The 25,570-nt window shown below is 39.7% G+C and overlaps 2 protein-coding genes across 10 annotated transcripts in view; both read left to right on the top strand.

Moving 5' to 3' along the window:
- LOC123983599 (corticotropin-releasing factor receptor 1-like) overlaps positions 1-10,544 on the top strand; it is a 62,180-nt gene extending 51,636 nt beyond the window's left edge. For all 3 annotated transcript variants that reach the window (XM_046069871.1, XM_046069870.1, XM_046069869.1), the window contains exons 11-14: positions 2,682-2,767; positions 2,967-3,102; positions 3,393-3,434; positions 7,508-10,544. In XM_046069871.1, the coding sequence (XP_045925827.1) occupies positions 2,682-2,767; positions 2,967-3,102; positions 3,393-3,434; positions 7,508-7,648 (405 nt within the window). In that variant the 3' untranslated portion in view covers positions 7,649-10,544. The remainder of the gene's footprint in view (positions 1-2,681; positions 2,768-2,966; positions 3,103-3,392; positions 3,435-7,507) is intronic.
- Positions 10,545-16,401: 5,857 nt separating this feature from the next.
- kansl1a (KAT8 regulatory NSL complex subunit 1a) overlaps positions 16,402-25,570 on the top strand; it is a 29,127-nt gene continuing 19,958 nt past the window's right edge. For 2 of the 7 annotated variants that reach the window (XM_046068385.1, XM_046068382.1), the window contains exons 1-2: positions 20,360-20,881; positions 23,621-25,094. In XM_046068385.1, coding sequence (XP_045924341.1) covers positions 23,689-25,094 — 1,406 coding nt within the window. In that variant the 5' untranslated portion in view covers positions 20,360-20,881; positions 23,621-23,688. Of the gene's footprint in view, positions 16,421-17,063; positions 17,147-20,359; positions 20,882-23,620; positions 25,095-25,570 lie in introns of those variants that run through there. The other 5 variants (XM_046068384.1, XM_046068379.1, XM_046068380.1 and 2 more) reach the window with 4 other exon arrangements.

Here is a 25,570-nt window from a genome sequence, read left to right as displayed (position 1 = left end):
GGATGTCATTAAAACTGTTAACTTAAGCATGGGAGCAGTGAGGAGCAGTATAATGGATGGTTCCTGAAAGATTGCCATGCATCTGTTTGGGCCAAGGTCAGGTCAACTACCCCTGGAAAGTATTCCTACAGCTATTTTTACTCCCATGTTACGTAATTCGCACCTATTGTGTGAGCTATTGATTTTGTCCTGTCATCATACTGGGGGGGAAAAAATCAGATAATCAAGAAACTGTTTTAAGGATTTAATGTTTTTCTTATTGTCAACAAATCCCCCCAAAAGACAAAAACCAATAACAAATTATTCCTACTAAACGCGTATTATCTGTACAGCCAACTAGCTTAGTCCTTTGTGCCTTAGAGCCCCATTGCTGTCCAGAAACTATTAAAACTGGGGGACATGTTCCACAGACACTTTATTTTGAGTCAGTGTGTGCTGTTGTAAACAGTGGTGGAAGAAATAATCCTTTACTTCGAAGTCAAAGTAGTAGTAATGCTACCATGTAAAAATACAATATTACAAATTTAGCAATTCAATTCAAAGAAAGACATAACAAAACAAAAGTTATCAGTTAAATGTACTGGAAGTATCAAACATAAAAGTACTCAATATGCAGAATGCCCCATTTATATCATGTGCAATGTATTAAATAATATATTACTATATATTTATATTAACTGTTTGTTGGACAAGACCAGTATCACTTCCTGAAGTCTCTGTGTAAGACTACAAATTGACGTTTTCACAATTTGGTTTCTGCACAGATTAAACAAATGTAGACACAAAGATATAATGTGTTAATTGGAGAGGTTTTGAGGTGTCAGATTTTGTTACTTTTGGAGAGAGCCATCCTAGCTTTTCCCCCCTGTTTCCAGTCTTTGTGCTAAGCTAAGTTAGCCAGCTGCCGATGTAGCTACCTGACGTGTTCCGGTGGTCAGATCTGCTCGGGGGCCTGCGCCTGCCGGTAGCGTCACACTATGACAGCGTCACTCGGACAAACTACACTGTTCCCCATTTACAGATGTAGGTATCAGATCTGCTTGGGGTCTTTATTTATTGATAAAAAGGTTTTCTTTTATTTCACATTTGCTTTGGCAATATGGCAACAACGTACAGACACACTTTAGCTCTTAAAGAGGTGTTATGGTTTTTGGATTTTTTCCCTCCACTTTATTGAGTTAAATACCTTTTTTATGACATCACAGGGATGAAAGCTAAATGCGTCTCATATAACGCTCGCCAAGCAGCTAGTCCGACACGCCCTCAAAAACACTGGTGTAAAAACAGCGAGCTGCAGCCCACAGCTCTCCTCTCCCTTCCAAACACTAGCTACCCTCCAGGCAGTCAGTGGACATAAAGTTGTTCCTGTGATGTAGAGACAGAGCTCAGTTAAAACTTTATGGATGAAAGATACTTTTGTTACAGATTAATAACTCACCACTCTGAAACTCTCTCCAGTCCATGTTGCCAAGCTGGTCGGCAACATGTACAGCTGAACCGAAGCCGTGTTTACCGGCTTCTCATTGACCCGCCCTTCTCTGCTTGTAATTGGCTAGTAGTGCTTAACTAGGAACTGAGCATGTGCAACTCCCAACAAAAATCATGTAGAGACAAGATGCATCACTCCGTAGCTAAAACGAAGCCTTCAACACAGGATGAAAAGAGGAGCTGCAGCAATGTGCAGTATGACAAAAATATATGGTGTTTTTTGAAAATTAAACCATGTAAACCTGTTCTGGTGCAACCCATAAATAAGATTATGAACCTGAAAATGAGCATAATACCACCTCTTTAACTTGATCATCAGCTAACATTAGCGTCGTAACATTAATTAGCCGATCATGGCCTTTCTGCTCTCAGGGCTTTTACAGCTGATGGTCCCATTTAAGTCTCACTATATTTCATTGTATAAGTTCTCCCGGAGCCATTAAATAAGTTTAAGAAGATTATTTAACGGCTCTGAGTTCTCCATAGTTGATCTGAGGACCCACAAAAACTATATCAGTAAACACTCCGACGCACAGCCAATCACAATCTGCCAGCAGACGCAGGCCCCCGAACAGATCTGACCACCCGAGCACATCTGGTACCTACACCGGCAGTACCTTTACTTTTACAGCACAGATATGAGAGTGGTATCAATCTCCTCATCTAACTCTCAGCAAGAAAGTGAATAAGGCCAAAATGTTTCCCTCTCTCTGTGGAGTCTGAGTTAGGGTTATCACTGCTACCAGCTGCCATTTCACTCTGGGATTCTTTTCAGTCGGCTAGCTAGAGCAGACAGATGTCTATCAACAACACATACGTTTTTAAAATGCAGTTATGAATGCCAAACAAATGTACCTCTTAACAGCATTTTTTCTGGTTTCCACCAAGTTGCTTTATTTCAAAATATTGAAAATGTGGTGATGAGTTTTGTACCACCCTGCTTCCGGCGCGTCCTCCTTTGTTTGTAAATGAGAAATCAGTCCAAAGATGGCGTTTATTGATGTGTTTGAGAGTTGCTGGTACTATCTGGCGACTTTCTCTGTAGTTGTCCTTCTTCTTGCTTCTGACATCTCTTCTCAGTTTTAGTTGTTTGTTGAATCTGTGCCCCCCAAACAGAAACTTTATCTGATATTATTAGACTTTACAAAGCCTTCATAAAGAGCCTCACATTTCTGTGTTTGATTTTCCCACAGATCAATTTTATTTTCCTCTTCAACATTGTGAGAATCCTAATGACCAAACTGCGAGCCTCTACCACATCAGAGACAATCCAATACAGGTAAATTGAATGTAATCTGCTGTATTCAGCTGCGTCTGCAATGAAGAAACCCAAGAGACAAAACTTTTCAGATGCTCCTGCATGTACACACCTTGAATAATTCATTTTAAACTTGATCAGTGGATTGTTGCTTCTGTCGTAAAGAAAATGGTGCCTGTAGACAATAGTATTTCTCCCACGGTTGTCTGCTCATCTACAGGAAAGCTGTGAAGGCTACACTGGTACTTCTTCCTCTCCTGGGAATCACCTATATGCTGTTCTTTGTCAATCCGGGGGAAGATGAGATCTCTCAAATCGTCTTCATATATTTCAATTCATTTCTGGAATCCTTTCAGGTATGATTTAACAACAAAGGTTTGAATATCCTCAAGGCTTTCAGAGACAAACACAGTATTATGCCATCTTTGTGTGGGTGTATGTTTTTTTATATAAAGACAGAAAGTAATTGTAATGAGTGCACAGCAAAATTACTGTGTTCCTCTCCAGAGATGATTGAATGAATGTAACGTGTGTGATAAGCTGCTGTGTATGCGATTAAAACAGGATCAGGGCGTTGATGTTTTGAATGCCCTCCTTTTTGTTGATGTTTTGTTCCTCTCTTTATCTCCCTCCTCCTCTCACACAGGGCTTCTTTGTGTCAGTATTTTACTGCTTCCTAAACAGTGAGGTAAGCACATTCACATCCGCTTATCGATCTAACATTTTGTGTTCCCCCTGCATCAGACAATTATTTATAATACTTCCCTCTTTAGGCGCTTCCACTCTCCCTTTTGGTGGCTGTTGCTGTTTGTGATTGCAGGGAGTTGCGTGATAGAGCTTCCAGCACTTATATTAAGGACACAATTAAGACTTGTCATGTACGACATAAGTGACATCACTTTCTACGCTTTCTGACATTGTCAGCCCTAATTTGGATCCACGGAGAAATCAGGGTTGAAACCCTCTCAAAATAGCACAGAAATATTAATATGCATGTATACAGAGCATGCTACTTTATGTTTAATGGATGATGTCATTATTATTAATATTAGTAGTAGTAGTAGTTTTATTATTTATCATGTAGTATATGCAGTATTTTGTAAGGTGGCGGGTTTTGGTGACATGTTTTTGTAATATGTTTTGGAGAATGGACAGACAGACTACAGTTGCACAAGCAAGAGAAAATTAATAATAAGACATAGGCTACATACATACATATAGAAAAAAGTGTGCATTATACATATTTAGATGTAATAAAAAATGCATGTCATGTTGCTCTTTTCCTGCACATTTTATGCAGCATGACAACAAAAAATCCATCATATATATCATCATCTTCCTTTGTACTTTTTTCCTTCACACAAAACCCATAATGCTCCCCTCCTCCTTTTTCCAAATACGTCCTGACCACTTTAAACCAGTGAGAACACAAAATACAGAAAATCTTGTTATGGTCTGCCATCATGCAGACATGGGAAACAGGGGTTTTGGAGCCAGATGCAGACACTTAAAAGATGGAGGGAGGGTGAGTGAAGAACAGTCGGGCGAAAACTTACAGGGGTAAGTGAGGTGGAACAGTGCACAGTATTCCTTAACGAATCCAGTGAGAATCCATACATCCACACATCAGAGGAGAACATGAGAGACAAGGTTTGGAAAACACTGGTATACAGCTGTGAAACAATGAGCATGCAACTTGGAGATAAGACAACACGGAGACAGAAGAGGAACGGCTTACCGAAAATCCCCAAACACCAACAACCCGAAGACCGTGACAAATCTCTTACATGAAAAAACAAAACTTCTTGAACTTTGGCAGAAAATGTTGCATTCATGCGGGACCTCATCAGTCACAGCAGGGATCTGATTGACGAAACAGATTTTAGAGCCTTTAAAGGTTTCATCTCAGAAAAGGACAGCTTGGTACTTAAAAGTGTAAATTTACTACACCCTCATCATGCTCTCCAAAGTTTCAACCAATGCCCTTTTAGCTTTGACTTCAACCTTTGAAATACTGCCTGATGTCGCTGAATAGACCCTAATAGTGCCACCTGAGCCAGATCCCGTCTTATCAGCTGAGAGTAGCAGGAAACCAGTGGGAAGAAATGAGACAGATGAACAAAGGACACCCGCAGTCACATTCAAGACAAACGGATATTTAGTTCTAAAATGTGTGTGTGGAGAATTAACTGATCATACTTTATGCCAGAGGACACAAGCCAAACATAAGTGTTTCATCTCAGAAAAGGACAGCTTCTTTATGAGCATGCTCTCCAATGTTTCGACCAATACCCTTGTGGCGTCGACTTCAACCTGTGAAATACTGCCTGATGTTGCGGAATAGACACGAATAGTGTCCTCCTGAGCTTGAACTTTTCACAGTGACATGGGGGGTTATATTAGATCTTTGGGTTTAATCAAGGTGGTTCATCAGCTGAATCATAATCTGCTGTTTCAGTCCCAAAAACCCAGCTCCATCTACGTCTTATCTTGGAATAATCATTCAAGTTATTCCTCAGCATGTGGATGTAATATCAGCTGACTGCTGCCCTTTGGTTACCACCTCACACCGTGTTAGCCAGCTGGATGATGAATGAATATCTTATTATGAACCATGTTGTAGCTCCAGTAAGGGGCTTAAGCAGCATGTGTAGCTTACAGAGGATATTGATTTAGTGTTTTGTTTCAGGCTGAGAGTACCAGAAAAGCAGTGGGAAGAAATGAGGCCGATGAACAAAGGATACCCAGAGTCACATTCAAGAGAAAAGGACACAACATTTAGTACTAAAACATGTGTGCAGAGGATTAGCTGTACAAACTTTAGGCTGAGGGACAGTAGCCAAACATAATGCTGGTTTGCAAAAAATTACAAGATGAGCTGTAAAATATTATAGTGTGTTAAAATGAGGCTTTTGTATTTTGTGTGGTTCGCACTTTTAGGTTAAAGCTCTTCCATTGAAACAATATTGTGATGACTGGAGGCACAGAATGGAAAGAAGTGGGACACATGGGGAAAAATTCATTTTACAAAGAATGAAAGAGGAGGAATCTTTTTTAATCATCATTAAAGTGATTCATAGCATGTTGTCACATAGATTCTGTTTACAAAATGTGTATGAATTGGAGCTGTAAATTCAGCTTTACATTGCAGGGACTGTAAATATATAGAAGCCCATTTCTGCCAGTAAAAATGAGAAGTTGAAAGGAATGATTAAAAAAATAATTTCTTCAAGTCATGAGAGACAGAGCTATGAGGTTTTAAGTCAAAATTAAGAGACATTAAATTATGATCTAGTTAGTCAGACATTCACTTAATATCGCATGACTCAATGTGGTATAGTTTGGATTTATTTTGTTATAGATTTCTCCAGGTAAATCTGATAGTTGTGACTTCTATCTTTTAATTTTCACTTTGTCCTAATAATGGGAATCATGTTGACATGAGTCTACATTTTCACAGAATATCTTAAAGGTTTAGTGTGTAATATTTAGGAGGATCTATAGACAAATAATGCAATATAATATACATAACTACTGTATGTTTTCAGAGGTGTATTAAGACCTTACATGTATGTTTGTATTACCTTAGAATGAGCCATTTTTATCTACATACATTGCGGGGCCACCTTCCATGGAAGTCACCATGTTGCGCAGTACAGTATCCCAAACAGACAAACTGCTCTACAGAGTACGTTGAATACATATGAAGAAGAAGAAGGAGTAGTAGTAGAAAAAATAGTAGTAGTCGTCTGGTTTATTAGAAGTAAGAAGAGAAGTGAAATTTGGACAAATACAGGACCACACATAGTGAACCTTTAACTTAATCTTAACTTTAACTTAAAATCTATCTCGGAATTTTATTCTCTTAATTTTGACTCATAATGTTGACTCGCCTAAGTTTCTTGTTTTCTTTCCATCCTAGTACTTTATTTATGTTTTTCTTTGACAATGAAAATTTAATGCAACCCATATTCTTTTGCTTTTCCATTTGAACCACATTGAACCAGAACAACTGCTGAACAAGTCCTCATTCCAGGCGACAAAATAGGTTGATTGTCAAGTTTCAACATATATTGCTGTATTCGCGTTTCCCGTCCAGCGACAGGCTTTTCAAGTCTTCATAATGTCACATAATTCACATGATGTTTAACACATGGAAATGGGCCATAGCTTGGGTTAAAGTAAGTAATGTTACGTAACGGAAGACAGTAACTCTATTTAACGTAAAACTCTAAACTAAATTTAAATTATTTTTATGTTTTTGTAGTAGGCCTATTTATAGTGGATTGTATGTACTGGTTACATTTTATTTTATTTCATTTTTGTGTATGTATCTTTTGTGTATTTGTGTTGTTGATTCTGATCCTTGTCAAGTTTTCCACCTGGGATAATAATAAATGAACTGCAGTGAACTGAACTAAATAACATAACATCATTCTCCTGTGTGAAAGTCCATCCTGTCTTCTTACAGTATGTGTCGCTATTTAAAATACGTCATCTGACTTCCTCCTTTCGCGACCATCGCACTGCCCCTAGAGGTAGCTAAAAATGTAAATATGGGTCGTAAAAAGCTGTATAATAATCAAACTTTATGTTTTTGACCAGAAACACACTGACTTTTATAGTGAATTATTGTTAATTTACTATTAACAGCAAAAAAAATAAATATATATATATATATAGGTTATATCTCAGTAAACACATGAATCAAGTCACACAGATCAATCAGCTGACTGAGTCTTCCTGGTTTGTTATTGACAGGTGCGATCAGCTGTGCGGAAGCGGTTCCACCGTTGGCAGGAGCAGCACTCCATCCGAGCCAGGATGACCCAGGCCATGTCCATCCCCACTTCACCTTCACGGGTCAGCTTTCACAGCATCAAGCAGTCCACGTCGCTATGAGAGTGGAGGCCAGCTTTGTCCTAGATACGTGCTTTGGGAGGAACCCCCAGCTGTCATAGTCATCATTTTCTGCCACATCTCTGGAGTGCGCTAAAACATTTTCTGAGCTGGGACCAGGCTAGAGAGCAAGAGAGAGACTGCATCAGTCTCCTAAACCTCAGGGGGGACATTATACAGACTTTCAGGAGAAAATAGACGGGGGCGGGGATGAAGGACACTGCAGACTTTATAAAATGAGAGGTTAGTGGATCAAAAGATGCAGGTCACCAAGCTGAATCTGGATCTGTGTGACTTTGGGTGTGAATGTACAGCACTTCTTTAATGTTTGCCTGCCATAGAATATCTGTTGTATTCCTGCTTGCACGCTTTATTTTTATTTTGCTATCTTACTATCAGTGAGAACTTGGAGCTCGTACCGCTGGACTGCACTGGTTTCCATCCCAGCGGACACTGGACTCAAACGCTGTAGGGCCAGTGACTAAGTTATTTTGTTTTGAGTTTTTGAATTTTTACTTTGCTCACCAACAATTGTCTGGTTGTAGTGTTTGTTCATTTTGTGTTGTGCTATCCTTTCTCTGTTCTTTGTCAGCTTCGTACAGTCGTGCTATTTTCATCAACTTTCCAGGAAGTTAAACACATTCCATACTTTCCACCTGAAGAGTTTTGTTCCAAAATAATGTGTCTACCACACATACAATACAATACATGTATTGTACATGACGTTAAAGTCAAGCACATAGTGGGTTTAAAGGGAAGTTTGAAATAATAAGCTTTCTTTCTGTGAATTAGATGAGGAGATCGATATCAGGGACAGGCTTTAAGAACCAGGAACCAGGAGGTATAGGGAGCCAGGAGGTGATTAGCCTAGCTTAGCATAAAGACTAGAAGCAGGGGAACCAGCCTATCTCCAATGTCCAAAAATACACCACAATGTCTTTTTTTAAGTTTAAACAAATGAGACACTACATGTTAATTAGTGAGCTTTATAGGTTTTTGTATGAGTAGTTTGAACGTTGCAGTCAGTCAGGCTATCTGTTTCCCCTTGCTTCCAGTCATTATGCTAAGCTAGGCTAATCATCTCCGAGCTCAAGCTCCAGAATTGATGCGCAATCTTCTCATCTACAGTAGCCCTGTTTCCATCGTTTTTTAATGCGCTTTTCGTAGTATCGCAGTAGAAAAGGTTGATGGAAACGGCAAAAAAAATTAATTGTACTCGCTTGAGGTGGTTTTTGTCTTTGTCTAAAAAAGTTCTGACGTAGCAAACTTGTAACTCACTTCTGATCAGCTGTTTCCATTTTTCTAAGCTCAATGGTCCTCAGGTCCAAACGACTGGTTTTATTTCTGGTTTGGAACGCATACGTCTTGTTTATTACAGCCAACTACTGACGTAACTACGCCTTGCCGTAGCCTGGATAATTCGCTCCAAACCAGCTGATGGAGTTGTTTCTGTGTCCACCTGTTCAATGTAGGCCCAAGATTTATGGGATTACTATATTCCATTGCCTCCAGCTTCAGCCCTGAAGTGGTGCAGGAAATATGTGCAGGTAACAATATACCATAGTGCAAGCATACAGCTTTTGCAGAAGCACAGCAAATCCAAGAGCAAGCATTACAAAATCTGAAAGTGAAATCAATACGTCATGCTCTCAAATTGAAAGACCACTCTCTTGAATGAAGATATGGAAATAATCCCATCAATATTCGTTACCTTAGCTCTTAACCTTGAGGGAAATATGTTTCTTTAGCTGCTCAATTCTCCACTATGTTCAGCAGCTAGTCTCTTACTTTGTTTGGTTTTTTGTCGCTGAGCAGGTAGTGTACAGTCAGTTTATCAAAGCCTTTTCACAGAAAAGTGCTGCTTGCTGTGGCTGGAAACAGTGAGAGTGACCCAAAACTGTAAAGATGTGGGCTGTTAAACCAAAACAATTGAACAACTGAAACGCGCTAAAAAGCTCTGTAGAGATGAGACGGTCCTAATAAAATAGTGAAGCCAAGTCAAATTTGCTCCATTTCTTCATTATTGTTCTGTGATGCTAGAAAGTGGACCTTGAGTTAAGATTATTTTGTCAAACCTTTACAAATAATACAAACAAAAAAGAATGAACTTGATGTTGTATTGTGCTTTGGAACAAAACTCTTCAGCTGAATAAAGAGACTTACTATTGTTGCCTCTCTACCAGCAAGCCAGATAAGGGAGAGAAGAATACAGAATATTCAATCAGGAAAGTGTTCACTCTCGAATCTACCAAGTGACTTTCTGTGGTGTTCGGTTGACTTGAAGCGTGACATTCGTGTGCGGTAACTTTGTTTACTGATTTATTGTAAATATATAAATAGCAAAGCGGCGCGTTAAAGATCCAATGGAGTCGTCACAAATATAAACCAAATACACAAACCACACACTGTGAATCACGTGGGCACATTATCCATGTGATCAGCAATTCACAGTCCACATTCCTACTATACCAGTATGCCTAGCACCTGTGCATTTCTATGAACTGCTGTCTATGTCAAATTGTAAATGAATCTCATCTTTTTGTCGCCCTAAAATCATGATATTTCTTTTCTTTCAAGTGATGTGTGAGCTCTGGTTGTGATGAAATGTCAAATTTATTTAAGACAACAGAATTTCACATGTCACGGTGATGTGTATTATTCTTGATGTGAATCATCTATTGCTTTTGGGGGTAAAAAAAAACGCCAGACTGTGTGCTCAAATTAAAGAAAAGTGTACTTATCATGAGCGTTTGCAATGTGAAGAAAAGTTCAATTTAAAATGCAGCATCCTTAAAAGTGTCATGTCAGCAGGAATAAGCAAAGCACAGGATGTTGGTGACATGTTTTCATTCCAGCACAGGAAAAAGCATTTGGTCAAAACAAGAGATTCATAGTTATGTGGTGCATATGGTGATCAATCAAAATCACAATGTAATTCACTATATTATTTATTATTTATTTTCAATATTGTTATTTTCATACTTGAAAAGACCTGAAGAGATAATAAACTGAGTGTGCATCTGAAATTTAAGAAATGGCTGAGATTTCAAGTCAGATTTATTTACAGAGACAACAGAATGTGCTTTCCACAAAGATAACACACATATACACATTTCACTACCGTTACAGGATACTCACTTTAAAGTCTGAGCTCAGGATCACACTGCCATTTGTCTCCACAGTCTCCTGAGACAAAAGCGAACAAGAAATACATTTTGAGCATTGTGTGATCCTTTTAAGCTTTGTGTGTCTCAAAGGGAAGCACTGCTGAACATCAGCTTTTAAATAAGATCCTTCTGCTCAAGTGAACACTCACCATATTTTCCCATGACCGGGAACAAGACAGGGGAGTTTTTTCCTGCTTTTAATTTGTGACATCATGCCAACGCGCAGCTCCAAAACAGAAAGAAATGGAATATAAAATCCAAGTTACAAAGATTAACTGTGACAGTGTTCGTGATGATTTCCAAACAATCACATTATGTATCAGGACTAAGGTCTCTTGGCACTACCATGATGCTAAATTGGATGTGAAGTTCTATGCAAACACTTAAAGAGAACAACAAGGTTAGTTATTGCCTGCAGAGCAGCTTTAGGCCAACTATTACCATCTTACGGATTCATTTTTGCAATTCTAGCTCTGGGAGAGTTGCTCATCTTCACAGTTACTGATTAGACTTGAGTCAAGATGATTTCATTCTTATTCTAATTAGTTTGACAGTCAGAGTTACTCTGATGATTGCATAATGATTGTTTGTTTGTCTGGAACAGTGCTAGTGTTACTACTGTTCTCAGTGTTATGTATTTTGTAGTAAAGAGGCTGCCTTCCTTTCACAGCACTAATGAGAGGTTATTTCCACCTTCACAGCAAGGCAATTCAACAAACATGTAGGAGGAAAAGCAAATGTCCACCATTTGCCTTGATTTATCCTTCTATACCTCACTGCCCTGATGGCGGATTAGTCAAAATCATGTTGTGCAGTCAAGCACCGTTCAGACTCACAACAAATATTTCATGCTGAATATTGGCCAAATGTGTATAAAATGATGTGCAAGGCATCTAGATCATTTACATCTAACTGAATGGTGCAGTCATAAAAAACCCCGAGTCTTGGGTTTGAATATTTTACTCTTTGCTTCGATGAAGAGCTGGAAGACATTGATACAGAATATAAATGTCAGACACTGTGGAATAAGATGAGTTTAATAATTATAAAGGGGTTCAAAGGGCAAAACTGTGTGTTGGAAGGTTTGTCCCAGGAGGGAGCTGCCATGCCAATCGTGCATTGATATGCATGAGAGTTCAGCTCATAACATGGTTACTCAAGTCACCATCTCACTCGTAAACAATATAACTCTGATTAGATAAAAAGCTCATATCCCTCCTACATGAGTGAGTCAGGCTCTGTCTAATATTAAATGGCTTACTGTTGCTGCAAACATTTTTCTGTCTACTAAATAGGCACATTTTTGTCTGTGATCTGATGGGCAGCAACCACAGTTTGACATTTGTTTAATTGGGCTATTTGTGAAATTGGGAAGAAATGATGACAGCTCAATCAAAATAAGAGGATAACTTCTTCGACCCTACTGCCTCTTTGTTAGGTCCATTACCATTAACTCCTGTTGTGAAGACGCACAAAACGGCATTTTAAAATTCTAGCAAAGATATATTTCCAAATATGCCAAACACATAATTTGGTATTACAGAGAAATGCAAATAATGTAATGCAGAAAAAGAGTAGTTTTCATGAAGCATTAGACATTATTATGCTAATGCTTCATGAAATAATTTCAGTAATTGGATATATGAAGAGGAAAAAGAGACAATGAGGAAGACCAATGGGCCTATTACATCGTTAATAGGTGGAAACACCTTTTAGTTTGGTTTAATAAAAAAAACATCATGTTAAACACTATATTTTCTATTTTTGAAAATATCCTTTTCATATAATAGTGAACTGCAGATATTGAAACATGCCTGACTAGTAATAAGTATAGTTGTTAGATTATATTTATATATATATATATATATATATATATGTGTGTGTGTGAAAACATTAATGTCATTGTAAGTACAGTTTATTGATATATTTGTTTTTACAAATGTAACTCCTCCTGTGGGCACCATAAGTGGGAGTATGCAGTATAAACAGATAATGATTAATTAATTATTAGTCATTTAGATGACACTTTATCCGACATAAAACGACATAGAATTGCTATATACAGTATATGTCAGAGGTGACAAGCCTGGAGCAATTAGGAGTTAAGTGTCTTGCTCAGGGACACATTGGTGGTGGTGTCACGTGGGAATTGAACACCGGTCTCCCACATCAAAGGCATTTGTGTCTTACTGCACCATCGCCACGAGCCACCATATTGAATGCTAATATAATAAAACATAGTTGTAACAATGCAAAATATGTCTCCATATGAGAAGTTATAAATGCTGACAAATACTGTACATGAGTAAAATATCTGCTTACAAGTACAGCATAGTGTGTTATAAACTATTGATTAAATGTTTGTATACTGCTTATAATTAACTTTATTTAAGTGTTTATTTCAAATATAAGTAAAACATAAACCATCAGACAAGAAAATGCAATCAAATAAACAAGTTAAAATAATTAAACAACACAATAATAAATAAATTAATAACAACAATTGCTTAAAGTACAGTGTAAACAGGAATATGCAACAGTTCAAAACCAGTGTGGGTTACTCCATAGTTAACATGTAGCATGCTGCCTTTTATGAGGCTCATGTGCATCTGATGATGATGAGTGTGATGTCTTAGCTCCATCTAGTGTTTGTTCTCTACAACTACATTTAGATGTCTCCTCAGTTTTTCGAGCCCTTTAAATAGGAATTTGCCATCATAGGGCCAAATGAATGTAACAGGAGATCTACAAGCATTTAGAGGGTGGTGAGGAGGAACAATCCAGATTGAAACTTGATGAAAAGGTCAGATTTGAAGGCCACAAAGTCTTGACACCACTCACATACAAATTACACAAACGATAAAGTGCTGTTACCCTATGCGAAGTAACCGTGGATTGATGCACATTGGTGAAGCTGTGCTGAGCGATGAGCTGAGAGTAAGATGGAGATGCTGCAGAGAGAACAAGGATGAGCCCGAGATAAAAGCGACCAGATGGAGAGAAATCTAAAGGGAAAAGCTTCAGCTGTGGTAGAAAAAAATCAGATCTATTATTAGCTAAGCTTTCTCAACTACATACAATATACAACTGGAAATGGGCGTCCTAACAGCGTACATCAGTAATGCAGTGAGGACAAATCCAGTTTCTGATCTCTCTCCATGTCACAAGTCAACATTCTGTCAAATTTAAGAGATGGTGCCGGGAAGCAACATCACAGTTCAGGAGAACACCATACGTGTGAGTGTTGGTTAGTTGAGTTATTTATAGGTTCATCCAGCTAAAATTGAATTCACAAATTATCACAGGTGAAATACAAATCTATGGTCTCATGCTACAACAAGAAATCACACCCTGGCTATATAACACTAACTCCCACAGAGGGAAACGCACAAGTCAAGCACATCGTGGATACAGTCATCTGAATTATTTATAAAAGGTTAATACCTGTAGTAACATTCTTGATTGTGAAATCGCATTTAATTGATTGTGGAAGGTGGCAAAATTAAGGCATAAAAAAACATCACTTTGTTATTTGATAAATCTGTCTTGAGTGGTGGAGTACATCTACTCAAGTACTGTATTTAAGTATATTTTGTGGTACTTGCACTTTACTTTAGTAACAGTTACTTTAAACTGCTCCACTTTATTTCATAGGGAAACATTTTACTTTGATACCCTACATTTACATACATATGATTATCTTAGAAACTATGATGCATTTTGAGGATTAAACCCAACAGTGTATAAAGCAGTTATGTTAGCACAACATTACAACCCTGCTCACAGTAAGTAATAGTAATCTAATACTATAAAATATAATGCTGCATAATCAGCACTCACTTTTGATATCTTGGGTACATTTTATTAATAATGTTTCTATATTTTTCTCAAGTAAAATGTGTGGTGTTCAGTGGTGGAAGAAGTATTGAGAGCCTTCACTTAAGTAAAAGTACTAATATCACACTGTAAATAATCTGCTACTAAGTAAAAGTCCTGCATTGAAAATGTTATATAATTAAAAGTATGTAAGTATAATCAAATGTACTTAAAGTACTGACAGTAAAAGTAATTGCAGTAAAATGTCTCCTGTCATTAAAGCACTACTCGTCATGCATTCATGTAAAAGCAGGATTTTACTGCTGTATATTACTGCTTTACATTATTTAAATAATAAAAAGGAAAAGCAGCAAATCTTCACATTCGTGAAGCTGGAACCATTGAATGTTTTTGACTTAAATGATCAAAATCGTTGATTAATCGACAAATCATTTCAGCTGTACTTGTATAAACTGTTTCGATAGTTTATTTTATAACAAAGCATCATATGTTTTGTCCTTTGTACATTAACTCATATACAGATACTTGTAGTAGAGTAAAAGTAGGAAGTGGCATGATACTCAAATTAAACACAGATATTTTAAATTGGTACTTAAGTAGAGCACTTTGTTACATTCCCCCACTGGTTGTGTTGTAACTTTTACTTTAGTAAAGGACCCACTTTCCACCCCTGTCTGTCTAACATTTTTGATAACACTGACATCAATAAGTACCACATCATTCTTGCCCAACGTTCCCCTTCAATATCCACAGAGGTAAAGATAAGGTAGACTTTAAGTAAGACATGAAGGCCAACAATGCATACCAATATAGTGGGCCTAAATAAAGCATGGTAAATATTGTTTAGGTGAGCTGTTAAGAACTACATTCGCCCTAAATGTAGAAAGCCATCCTCTAATTCAGGCCTTAGATGTTAAACTGCCATAGATGCGGGATGCCAGTCATTTTAATACAATATTTAAATGTGATTAAGAGAGGTCAGACTTAAGCATTATGTGGGGAAATTCTCAATCAGTCCATGGGAACCTCTGTTCTGTCACACTACAATGCTGGGTACTGCAAAATCACAATATTCTTACTACTAGCCCAAAACTGCCTCACTAATCTATCTCTCCATCCACCCTCTGCCCCTTGCCTACGTTTGTCTCCTGCCTCAGCAGCTCCAGATTTCACTCAACTTCACTCTTGTAAAGTAAATGGCTTCTCTTATGGCGTCTCCTGTCTTTACTTTTGGGGCAACGATTTCAAGCCTCAAGACCTTTCACATTTCTTTCCACCAGCTGTTCAGCATTTGATGCAAGAAATAAGATCAAATTAAGTATATTGGACAAACTTATTCGCAGTCATCTGCTTTATCTGCCTGTTCTTTGTATTTTGTAGTGAAAATAAGTGGTTCGTTTCTAAGTAAAGTCCCAAAGATAAAGCATTACAAATATTGTAGTTACATGGAGTGAAAACACATCACCCTGGACTATGAGTAGCTAGCATGCCTGCGGGGTAAACAACGCTCTGATAATGGCGCAGTAAAATCAGTGATTTATAAATTATGGGGATGTTGTGGGACTCAAGAAAACATTTTCAAATGAAAACAATATTTTTGAATAATGAAGTTTCGTGCTATGAACTTTCGTACACATTTCCGCTGTACGGGCATTTGCTTTGACTGACAGCTGCGGGAGCCAATAAAAAGCCTCAAATTCAGGCGTCGACCAATAGGAACGCGGGGGGTGGTTGTTATCAAGTCGTAAACGGTTAGTAACAGGACAAGCAGGTAAGTAAGATTTTGTCTTGTTATTCTCTCTAAATTAATGAACGCTCCGCTTGTCAGGGAAAAAAACACTCATTTAGTTAAACGTTCGGCTGTTCTATTTGTGTAGGGGAGATTTTTTAGCACACTTTTCTGTCAAACGTGCTAAAAACGGCAGTCATTGAGAAGTCAGTATGGGATCGGGAAGCAGTCAAGCTAGCGAGCATTAGCTTAGCCTGCTAGCTAAGTTGGCTGTTATTGGCCAGCGTTAGCTCACTACGTCGGTGTAGCCTCAAACATTAGCTTGGCTAACACTAGCTTGAGAGAAAGTACTGTTAATTGTATCACGAAAATCACTGGCAGTGCATTCTCTGACATGATAGTCAATAACGAACCCCCTCCACAAGTTACTTTTAAAATTTCCAAGCTCAGTGTTAAAATTATTCAACATCTAAAACTTTTTCATTATAAATTTGCAGTGATAACGTTCGTGTAGGTAATAACGTTAGCCGGCTAGCGTTAGCTTGCCAGCTGGACGTAAAAATCCCCGAGAGTCACACCGCTGCCAAGGCAGTTGTCAACTTTAGTCACTGAGCCTGGCTCCGTCACGAAATCTTTAAATATGATTATTGACTAATGTTTGTCTCTTGGTTCTTTTTGTTTTTAGGTGTACTGCTATTTCAAATTGTGGTAACCGGAACCCTGGCCCCTTGGATTACTGAGTGGAGTATTTCAACAATGGAGTTAAAGGTATTCCTAAAAAGTATTTATTATTATTTAAACGTTGGTTTTTATATTTGTGTGTTTCTGTCGGACCCGGGGGAGCGATGCTCTCGACCTGTCCTAACCTGTGGTCATGGGCTCTGAGGGGTGACCAAAACAAGAATGAGGTTGCGGACACAAGTGGCCGAAATGAGAAGCCTTTTTTCGGGTGCCTTTGCTCACTCCGACAGAAACAGCTGCCCTTTCGCCTGGGAAGGAGTCACACGATGTGCATCTAATTAGGATACACACCATCCATGTGGAAGTATTTCAGACAACAGGCGTATCCAACTTGGGAGGAGACCCAAAACATACTGGATGGATTACAAATCTGGCAAGCGTGTGGACGCCTCTGAATCCCCCAGGAGGAGCTGGAGGATGTGGCTTAGGATGTGGAAGTGTACATTTTGTATAGCCTGTTGCTATTATGACCTGGAACAAGACAAGAAGATGGATACCTTTTTTTAGCCTTACAGCAAAAAAGGAGCAGGTCACTGGATAACTTTCAAAAACATCGGCTAAATGATCCTTTTATGTAGATTTTGATATAAATTTCAGCACAGGTGGATAGACAGTTGCTCACTCTCTCTCACTCACTCATTCACTCACTCTCTCACACACACACACACACAGACTGATAATTACTTATTTATTATGCATGTCTACTCTGGGAGTTTAAAAATGCAGGGAGGCAATGCTAAGTGTTGTGCATTCATTTGCATTACTTAAAAGTAAAAGTGTTATACAACAGTGTCAGTCACAAGCATTGTCTGATCAGAGGCACTGAACCCATATATATCCACACCACTTATATAAACCATCATGCAAAAAATTGCAACAAGTATTATCTTTTTAAAGCTGGGGCTGGGTTTCGAACTTGAGTACTTATTTGGTACAGAGTTATGTAAAGTACTGAAGGCTGGCATCAAATTTGTAATTTTGTATTTTCCTTATTATTTGATCAGGTAGTTCCCAATTTCAATCAACATTTCGCATCTTTTTGCGTGTCTGTTAATGCAAGGTTCTGCTTGTATTTAGACAACATTTAACATGAACTTTGCATCTTTTGTTAAAAGGGTTTTGTTGAAGAACCCCCCCCCCCTCCCCGTATCAGAAATTTAAACAATACCCAACCCTATTTAATAATTGTATGTACAGTTTTGTTGAGACTGTGTCAGACATGTTTTTATATAACTCTGATGCTGCAGTTTGTGGTGGTGGTGTACTGAATTATAAACTAGTATATTGTTATATATTGTTTTAATCCACTGCAATACAGCCTTAAATGACAAATTACTAACCTCTGACAAAGACTAAACAAAGAGAAAGTGCACTATATTGGCACCTTTGCTTTTATGTCCACACTTAATCCAGTAAAACTCATTTGGTGTTACCCCCCACTCCCCCTGCTCTTACACAACCTTTGGCATTATATTTTGGCTTTGGTTGCATTAATCCTGTAGAGAAGAGCTCCTTCATGTGGCCAGTGGCTGTACCTTCACACAGGTTGTTGAAGTGGTGGGCGATCTATTTCCTGTAAAATGTGCCGTGAGCCAGGCAGTCCGGAAAGGGGCGATCCCCTCTCCAAAACAGGGACCATTGTGAGTCATTCCTAGCTATTATTATTATTATTAGAATTCAGCTATTTATTGGAGCAAAACCTTAATGTATAGCTGAATCAGTAATTATCTGTGTAAATGCTGGACAGGTGCTTCATGTGGATAAATATAGGTAGTTAAACACATGATGACTTAAAGCAAAATGGGATATTTACTGTACTTGTGGTGGAAAAGAGTCCTAAATAGCACTAAATATAACAGTTGCAGCACCTTTTTATATAACAGGCTGTATATCGAACAAGTGATCCATTGACATTGTGCTTCGTTTTGGAAGACAATGCCCTCCTGTGGTATCTTCTTTTGAGCTTTTATATTGTTTCATATCTTCCCTTTACTCGCAAATACAAAAGAGGGAGTGTAGTGAGTCGAGCTGCATTTTTATTATTACAAGAATGCATCTATTTATAAGAGGACATGATTAATGTATAGCTAAATCAGTTATCTGTGTAGATGCTGGACATGTGCTTTATGTGGATAGTTAAATGCATGAGGACTTAAAGCATAATGGGATATTTACAGTAAACATCCTCAGCACTGCTCCGGTGATGATAGTTTATTTCTGTTTACCATTTTTCACAATTGATTCTTTATTAATGTATATTGTCTGCTATGTAGCAGAAGGGAGTTACAAAACTCAATTCCACTCTATAACTTGTTAAATTGGGACGATAGACCTACCTACCTTGTAAATAGCAACAAAAACCTTGGAAAATAGCACTAAATATAACAGTTGCAGCGTCTTTTATAACACCCTGTATATCTAAAAAGTGGTACATTGACATTGTGGTGTGTTTTGGCAGACAATGCCCTCCGGCGGTATCTTGTTTTGAGATTTTATATCATTTCCTATCTGCCCCTTACTCCCAAAATACAAAACGGGGAGTAAAATGAGTCAAACTGCATTTTTATTATTGCAAGAATGCAGCTTTTTATAAGAGAAGATCCTTAATGTATAGCTAAATCATTTATTATCTGTGTAAATGCTTGGCATGCGCTTTATGTGGATAGCTAAACGCACGAGGACTACTGTTCCTTTGGTGGAAACGAGTCCTAAATATAACAGTTGCAGCGTCTTTTATAACACCCTATATATCTAACAAGTGATACATTGACATTGTGCTATGTTTTGGAAGACAATGCCCTCCTGTGGTATCTTCTTTTGAGCTTTTATATCGTTTCCTATCTGCTCTTTACTCCCAAATACAAAACAGGGAGGATAATGAGTCATTCCCAGCTCTTATTATTATAAAAGTTCCGCTATTTAGAGGGGCAAATCCCTCGTGTATAGAAAAATCAGTTATCTGTAAATGCTGGCCAGGTGCTTCATGTGGATAGTTAAAGGCATGAGGACTTAGAGCATAATGGGATATTTACTGTACTTGTTGTGGGAAATGGCACTAAATATAACCGTTGCAGCACCTTTTATAACACCCTGTATATCTAACAAGTGATACATTGACATTGTGGTGTGTTTTGGCAGACAATGCCCTCCTGTGGTATCTTCTTTTGAGCTTTTATGCCGTTTCTTATCTGTCCTTTACACTAGTGGTGAATTTGAGAACTGCCTCCCGCCTACCAGCCAGCAGTATACGCACACACACACACACACAGAGCCCTCCTATGTTTGTCAGACTCAAATCCGAGGGAGAGGAGCTAGCCGCCATTTTCTAAGCGTCTCTCCCTAAAACGCGAGAAAAGGGCTCACGACGAACTGCCATCTGGATTACCTTTCGCTCACTGAGAATTGGATTTTTCGGTAAAGGATTGCGGTGAAATCGCCTACGTTTGAAGTAATTTGGAGTAGAAGGGACTCTTTCACGGCCTTGTCTTTATAATCGCGGTAGCGGCGAGGCGAGCTAGCTGGCGAGAGAGAGCAAGGTGTAGATCGTTGATTCGCCCATTGCCTGAATCCGGAACGAACCCCGAGCGGCTCTGTGAACTGGGCCTTTTTTGGCAATCTGGTTGCATTTTTTTGTTGGATTAATTAATGGCAGAGTGATCGATTCAAGTCGCGTTTTTGTGTTCGCACCCTTTGGTTTTTTTCCACTAAAACTGCAGGGGATTGTTGCCGAAATTCCCTCGGATAGTGCAATCTCGTCACGTGGTAGGTTCCTCCTTTTTCTTTGTTAGCGAGCTAGCTAGACTGTCTACTCCCAACTTCTCAAGCTTTTCACATACTGTGCATTAACGCTGCGTACTATTTTACTACCCACCAGCTAGTGTGCTCAAGTAAAGGCAAAGCACGGTCATCGTACATGTACAACAACAGGCCGCTTGTGTTTATTTCCTTTAGTCTAATTGCAATGCAAACCATGTCTCCACTCCGCAGTACGTCTTAAAGCGTTGTTTAAAATAAGTTGTGATCCACAAGGCGTAAGAGGTGTCCAAATATACATCGTGATGTTACAGGAGCTTGATTTAACTCTGACGTTAATGCACGTGTCACCGTGGCTTTTTAACGTGTAATATTATTATTGCTCTGGGCGTTATTGACTTAAAAACTGTGGGTGAACGTAGGTTGCGTAGTCAAGTGACTAAAATGTTTACCTGCCTAACGAGGTTTGCGTAAAGTAAAATAAAAACAGAAATAACCAAGTCGTGCAACTAAAAACGAAAGCTATAACCTGATATATATAAAATGCGATGAGGGTTTGTAGCGTTTCGCTGCAGCTGGCTTGCGAGCAGATTGTGTTTCTTATATCAGCAGCTTTCCGGAGCTAACGTTAGCCAGCGCATTAATTTCCACGCAGTGTGTAACAAAGTGACGGCGTTTAGCGAGACATTTATCTTGCAGGTTGTTGGTGGACGTTTGGTAGACGCGATGATGGGGTTGCAGATTTATTTATTTATTTATTTTTGGATGATACGAGTAGACAGACACACCGATCGTATACGTGGTCTGCGCGGAAGCTACAGATAATTTACGATTATGAAATAACGTTATTACACTTGTACGCTCCTTGGACACAGGCGCCAGCCTCCCTTTTATTTAAATGTGCAAATGTTTTGTAAACACCAGGAAGACATTTTGGTGATTACGTTATGCTTGGCTAACGTTGGATGTGGACATTTTTTGTCGCATCTCTGGCTAGACAGTTTATAGAAACCTGGTGCTGTAATGCGTGTGAATTAAAGTTACGCATTCACTAACGTTACTTAATTAATTTCCTCCCTTGTAGCATGTTATGCTCGGTGTGTTTGAAGCAGAATGGGCGGTTTTAGGGAGATGAATTGCATTGCATAATCTGCTTCGGAAATACCAACATGGCGTAGTGCGCGCTGACTAGAAACTGCGGTGAAATACTGAGCCCCCATTCATCTGACCTGCAGACGATACGCGGAGACGCAGCCCGCTTTTATCCTCTTGTATTATTTGAAAGGAGGCTTTTTTAAAAAAGTGTCATATACAGCCGGTCAGTGTGAATGTCATGTTAACACTGAAACAATACATCAGGGCGTTTTGTTCTCTTTTTGCGTGTTTAATTTGATAATCTATTTTACTGGGAATATTATTTGGTAAATTGGAAATGTTTAATATGTACTGCTGAAATTGACACAGGAACCTTGTCAGGATGACATCATGTGCTTTGGACTAATGCTGGGGCCTAAATCCACCTACTTACACTGCCTGTGTTGAACCCTGCTGCACACTGACTTGCCAGGGCACATGTAGGGCAGTGGGGTTTGGATAATTTGCATTGGCTTTTCCTGTTTCTTCCTCTCAGAATTGAATTCCAAAGCTTATTCCATAAAGAGGAGCCTTGTAAGTAAATGACAATGAAGGCTTGTTCACACAAGCATGGGTGTAGTGGGAATTATATATTGGGCTGGGATGTAGCTCAGATGTCTGCAGTTATTGCATCTTTATCAGTGTGTTTGTTTTTTTTCCCCTCCCTTGGATGAAGGGTGACCTGTAGACGAACATGTTACTGTGATTACAATGGAATGAAATAACATTTTTTGGATTATTATATAAGTGAATGGTCAGAAAGATAAGATTTGATCATCTCCCAATAAGTGTTTTTTCCCTGGGTGCTTTTGTGGGATAATTTTTAGCAACACTTGGAACTAGTAGGTCAGCAAAAATCTCAATGAGTCACTACTTCGTTTGATTAGGCCTCTAACTAGATTAGTCAAAGACATTCACTGTAGCTTTGTTTTTGAGTCGGCATGTTAGACTTGATATTAAGCAGTGGTATTAGTGCATTTTCATTGATTATATTTGGTGATTTTAGAAACGAGTCTTCCTTTTTGGGTGTGGGGTAGTATTTTTCCTCTCACTCTAAAGGCTTACAGAACCGGTAATGCAAGTATTTCAGTTGCATGGACAGCCTGCCTTCACGTTGCTTTTCACTTAAGAAATAATATTTAATATGTTCATAATAAAACTGCATGTTTGTGTTTACTCAAGTCCACCTATCATAAAGCACTCCCACTGCCTATGGATGGTTGTATGTTATATATAGTTTTTCCTCAAACATGTGTTTAGGCTATCAAGTTAAAGGTTGTTTTTTTTCTTGATTGCCTACTGGATAATTGTGATTGCCCTTATACAGATTAAACTTTTATAGAGCTGCTGGTTTCAGTATTAAATCAATATTTAAACGTGTTGTAGGTAGTGTCTGTATGTTTGTTTACGCTGTGGTTGTGGGTCCATCACTGTAAAAGGGTTGTGAATGTTACCTGAGAATTGTTGATAGGTAAATATCTCCACACCAACAAAGGTCAGAATTTGATATAGTACGTTTCTTTTATGAATGCTTCAGTTCATTAGACTACTTTTGTTTAACTTTATTTTTTTGTCTCCTCCTCCTTCGGTCTATATTTTCTTTGTTCTGTCCAGGCTGTCCTCAGGTGGGGCGGTAAGCGGGTGGTGTGGAGCAGGCCGCGGTGCCCGTCCCTCTGCACTGCATGGCTGCGATGGCGCCCGCTCTCACCGACGCCCCAGCCGAAGCTCACCACATCCGCTTCAAACTGGCTGCCCCATCTTCAAGTCTCTCACCGGCCAGTGCAGAGAACAACGGTAACGCCAGCAACATCCTTATCCACAGCAGCGGCCCCGCCAAGTGTAAAGCCGCCTCCGAAGAGTGCCCTCTTGACTTTTGTGGCGGCGACCAGGAACAGCAGCAACAGCAGCCCCAAGCCGACTCTGTGGCTCAGGCCTCGGCCCTGGGCAAACTCCAGCCGCTGGTGGCTTCTTACCTATGCTCTGATGTGACACCTGTCCCGTCAACTAAGGAGTCAATAAAGCTGCAAGGAGTCCTCATCAAACAGTCTGTGCTAAAAGGCCACAGAATACTGCCCAGCTCCCTGCTCAACGGCGGAGGAGACTTCCTGTTGAGGAAGAGGCAGGCGATAGAACTGTCTGGCGGCCAGCTCAAAAGCCTCATGAGTGGCAGCACCAACGGCGGTGGCCAGCCCATGGCACCTGTCAATGGTCTGGCCAAGAAGCTGGCCACTATGTCCGGCCCTGGCTGTGTGGTGGCAGTGAATGGTGACAAGTCTTCTGCCACCACAGACTCTCAGTCCCAGAACCTGCCCTTGGACTCTGAGACCTTTACAGCTACCCTATCAGGGCTTATCCCGGTGAAAGGAACCCTTAAGCAGAAGCATTCCTCTGGGGTTTCTCAAAATACAGATGGAAAAAATCCTGAACCACCAGTGCTTCAGTCGGCTGCACATTCCCCCTTTACACATGACAACCCTAACCCCACTGAACAGGTGAATTTGGAGGAGGCAGATTCACACATGCCTACTAGTCAGCCACAGGGTTCTGATAGGGAGAGACCAGGTAGCAGCCAGCAGGGCTCCCCGTCTTGCACAACAGCACCACAGCCTCCTCTACCCTGTAGTTCTTCCTCAGACAGCCTTGATGCTCACATTAGGGAGCGCACCCTTCTCAACAGCAGCCGCCAAACAGAGATTGAAAGCCGGCTGCGGCGCCTGCGCAAACGCCTTCAGGTTGTACAGGCCAAGCAGGTAGAGCGGCACATTCAGCAGCAGCTGGGTGGCTTCTTGGACTCGGCTCTCAACAGGCTACTGGCTGGCAACCGCAAATCCGAGACCGCAACCCCTACAGCTACGTGGAGGACTGGACGCCACTCTTCCTCTAACAACAGAGACAGCCTCAGTCGCTTCCTGAAAAGCGGCTCAATGCCCCTTGAACTGGAGAGGCTGTATCTGAGCGGATCAGCCAACCTTCATTCAGCAGAAAGCGCCTTTGACTCAGATGTAACAGAAAGTAGCTCTGGAGGGGACTCTGATCTGGAGGAGGAGGAGCTGGCCAGAGTTGACATTGAGCAGCGACATGTCAAAATGTAAGTAACAGTGCCCACACCCGCTGAGACATCAAGCTTATTTAGGGCTGTACATATGTACATAGCCCTGCAGTAGAGGGGATTTCACAGCTAAGGCTCAAGTTGAATGTTGAGAGCCCAGTTCATGTGAAAAAAGGCTCCATAGTGAACCTGCACAATAGGATTCATTAAGAGTCAACCATATTGTTCTGGTACCCTTTGCCCCATGCCAAAGTAACATTACTCTCACATTTCCATGGTGCCTGAAGCACTTCAACAGCCCTGTGAAAGTCCCTGTATTTCTAGGCCCTGCAATATGCTACCCAAGCCTAGCAGGTGCTAATGACGATTATAACTGCCAGGTCTGCCTCAGAAGTGGTTGGGTCAAACTCCAGGGAGGGGTAGAGATACCATTTGCCCAGAGAGCATGTGCAGTCGTGTGGGTGGAATCATCCTGTGGCTAACGCACAGGGTTGTACGGACTCGAAAGTAAAAAG

Source organism: Micropterus dolomieu, linkage group LG14, assembly GCF_021292245.1.
Source record: "Micropterus dolomieu isolate WLL.071019.BEF.003 ecotype Adirondacks linkage group LG14, ASM2129224v1, whole genome shotgun sequence".
Lineage (NCBI taxonomy): Eukaryota > Metazoa > Chordata > Actinopteri > Centrarchiformes > Centrarchidae > Micropterus > Micropterus dolomieu.
Note: the sequence above shows the minus strand (reverse complement) of the source record. Positions and strands in the feature narration are given on the sequence as shown.